Source organism: Chrysochloris asiatica, unplaced genomic scaffold (assembly GCF_000296735.1).
Source record: "Chrysochloris asiatica unplaced genomic scaffold, ChrAsi1.0 scaffold00082, whole genome shotgun sequence".
In the NCBI taxonomy this organism is placed as follows: Eukaryota; Metazoa; Chordata; class Mammalia; order Afrosoricida; family Chrysochloridae; genus Chrysochloris; species Chrysochloris asiatica.
The window spans coordinates 1508924-1511934 of NW_006408600.1; the positions used below are offsets into that span (position 1 = coordinate 1508924).

General features: G+C 33.3%; 1 protein-coding gene across 1 annotated transcript in view; it reads left to right on the plus strand.

Moving 5' to 3' along the window:
- Nucleotides 1–3011, plus strand: part of ARL15 (ADP-ribosylation factor-like 15) — a 685847-nt gene that overhangs the window by 251927 nt on the left and 430909 nt on the right. Inside the window, exon 3 of the mRNA XM_006865739.1 lies at nt 663–722. Coding sequence (XP_006865801.1) covers nt 663–722 — 60 coding nt within the window. The remainder of the gene's footprint in view (nt 1–662; nt 723–3011) is intronic.

Here is a 3011-nt window from a genome sequence, read left to right on the forward strand (position 1 = left end):
TACTCTAGGTAGATAATTTATAATACAGAGCTTTTATTACAAACATTACACAATGATTATCTGTGCAAAGATGGATAATTATGATTGCACTTTTCAAGAAAAATGTGTGTACAACATATTTGCCATGTCCTTAAAGAAAATGCTAAATCAGTGCTACAGAAATTTAATGTTATTGTCGTTAAATGCCTTCAAGGCAATTCTGACTCATAAAAACCTTGTATAGGGTTTCCAAAGAGTGGCTGGTGGGTTTAAACTGCCAACCTTGTGGTTAGTAATCCAAGGCTGATTATATAGCACCACACCAAGACTAATATTATTATTGTTCAGTTCCATCATGTCAGTTCCAACTCATAGCAACTCTGTATAGAGTTTCTAAGGAGTGGCTGGTGAGTTTGAACTATCAACCTTGTCGTTCAAACCGACTTTGCATTCCAGCACATTAGCCCACTGTGCCACAATAAAACGCCAAGAAAAAAGGACAGTGTTATAGTTTTTGCTATAATGTACAATCATGTTTTAAAAAATAATAGACCATAATGTTGGGCTATTACTTTATCTTGGAAATTATGTACTTGTATTCCCAGTATAAATATGAGCTGTAGAAAGTAAAGTTTTAAAGTTCTATTGCTAATTGTTTTTATGTTTTTGTTTTCTAATTTTAGGTTTTAGTATAAAAGCAGTGCCATTCCAGAATGCCATCTTGAATGTAAAAGAACTTGGAGGTATAACTTTTAAAATATTTCTATATCTAGTCTTCACATTTACTAATTTACTATTAATATGTTACATATAAATAAAACATAATGGTCAGCTATTATTCTAATAGGCAATTAATTATTACCTTTTCTCTTGGTAATATATTTCTTGGAAATACTTCCTTCATGTTTTAAAAATTATTGAAAGGCTCAAACTCATATAAATGGTGTTTTCTTTTGTATGGCTCAAAGAACTCCACTATCAGTTGGGTTTCATACACTCCACTTGCTTTTAGTTGTTTAGATTGTTTATTCTTGATTGGAATATATTAAGATCATTTTAATAATATTGTAGAGAGATATTATACACTATGCAGGGCAAAGAACTATATTTTAGAGTAGTTTGTATTTATGCTGCAGATTTTATTGTATTAGGTCTTTTTAGCCTGTATTTGTTCTGATAATAAATCTGTGCCAAGGGTTTCTTTGGTGGCCAAGCACATTTATTGGATAGGCTGTACCCCTAACCATACATCACACAGTCTTTCATTACACTTTCTGTCTGGCATTTTTTAGTTGTGTTTTATGCCCGTCAGGGTCTTAACCCATGTAAATAGGTTAACAAAGAAATCGGTCAATTCAGTGAACCTACTTAAATTCTCTAATGACACAAGAAAATGATAAGTGCTCTGGAGTTCAGCACATCGGTGAGTTTAATGACTTAGAAGAAAGTTCTTTTCCATCTCTTTAATCACTTTGTGATATTGACTTTACCCTATGTTTTATTTTTGTTTTTTGTTTTTTTAAAATAGTATCATTCTGTGACCTGTGTTGAGCTTGATGAAATTGAAACACCAACTTTTTGCCATTTCAGTAATGCATTGTTATTTTTACCTCATAATCTATTAACTGGTCTTTTCAGAAATCTTTGTCTTCAGAGAACTAAATTTTTAGTACAGGCTTCCTTTTGTCCATCTGTTTAATAGCTTTGGCCTTTATAGTATTACTACTAAAAATCAACCATGATTGATCAATTCAGATATCCTTTAAGTCATTTGGTTTTGTTATTTTGGTTCTGAAAAAAAATAAATAAAAAGCATAAATATTCTTGTAATACTGGACATTTTCTGTGTAATGTGTTTAGAAATACTCTTTTTAATGTAAATATTTTTATGTCACTTTGTGATTTTTTGTGTGTGACTGTTTGCTTCTCATTGACAATAATATTATATGTGGATATTTTAAAGTTAGAGAACATTTTGTACAAATCCATGAAATCAATATATATTGTTTGAGAACTCTGTTGGTTTAAAATATGAGTGGTGCTTAACAAGCACTGTCTTATTAGGTTAGAAATCTTCAGAATACCCTCCAGGTGCAAGATAATGTTGATCAATTGATAAGGTATTTATTACATATAATGTTTGATAGAAGGTACCAAAGGACTAATGACACACAGGAACCACAACCTCCTCTAATCTTAGACCAGAAGAACAAGATGGCGCCCAGCTCCACTGCCAATCACTCTGACTACAATCATAATAAAGGTCCTGGTTAGAAGGGATAGAAAATGTAGAATGAAATTAAAATTTTAAGGGAAAAAACATCAGACTTACTGGTCTGAAAGAGACTGGGGAATTCTGTGAGACTGTCACCTGAACACATCATCCTGACTTTAAACTGAAGACTCTCCAGAGGCCATTTTTCTTGCAGTTAGTAAACAGATTTATTAAAATTAACCCTAACACCTATGAACAATGTTCTCCTGAGAACAATCAACTAGTCGAAATCAAAAGGACAACATTTGCCTAAAACCACAGATGAGAAGGCAGAAAGGGACAGAGAACCCAGGCAAGTGGAAATGGTGAACCCCGGAAGGAAAGGGAGAGTAGAAACACATTGCAGGGATTGCAGCCAATGTCATGGAGCAATTGATTTATGAATCATAGATTAGAAAATGAATCTCTATGTAAACTGTCTTCTAAAACACAATGAACTATTCCAAAAAATCAACAAGTCCGTTTTGAAGCTGAGAGAGGTGGATAAAAGATATTTCCCTCTTGGACTATGGCTCCTAGTCATCCCCCAGGTCTGGAAATGAACTCACCATCCTGGCTCAAGTTCCACTCAAACAATGGAGAGGTCTGGCTACCTGATTGCACAATAGCACCAGAGAGATACACATCCCTTAGAATAATAAAACTTGTGAGATGAAAAGGCAGAAGTTGTTAATGAGTCTTCCTTATATCCTGATAACACGTATTTCTACATATAATCCAGTTTCTCAGATTATTTGCTGAGAATACACATTGAATA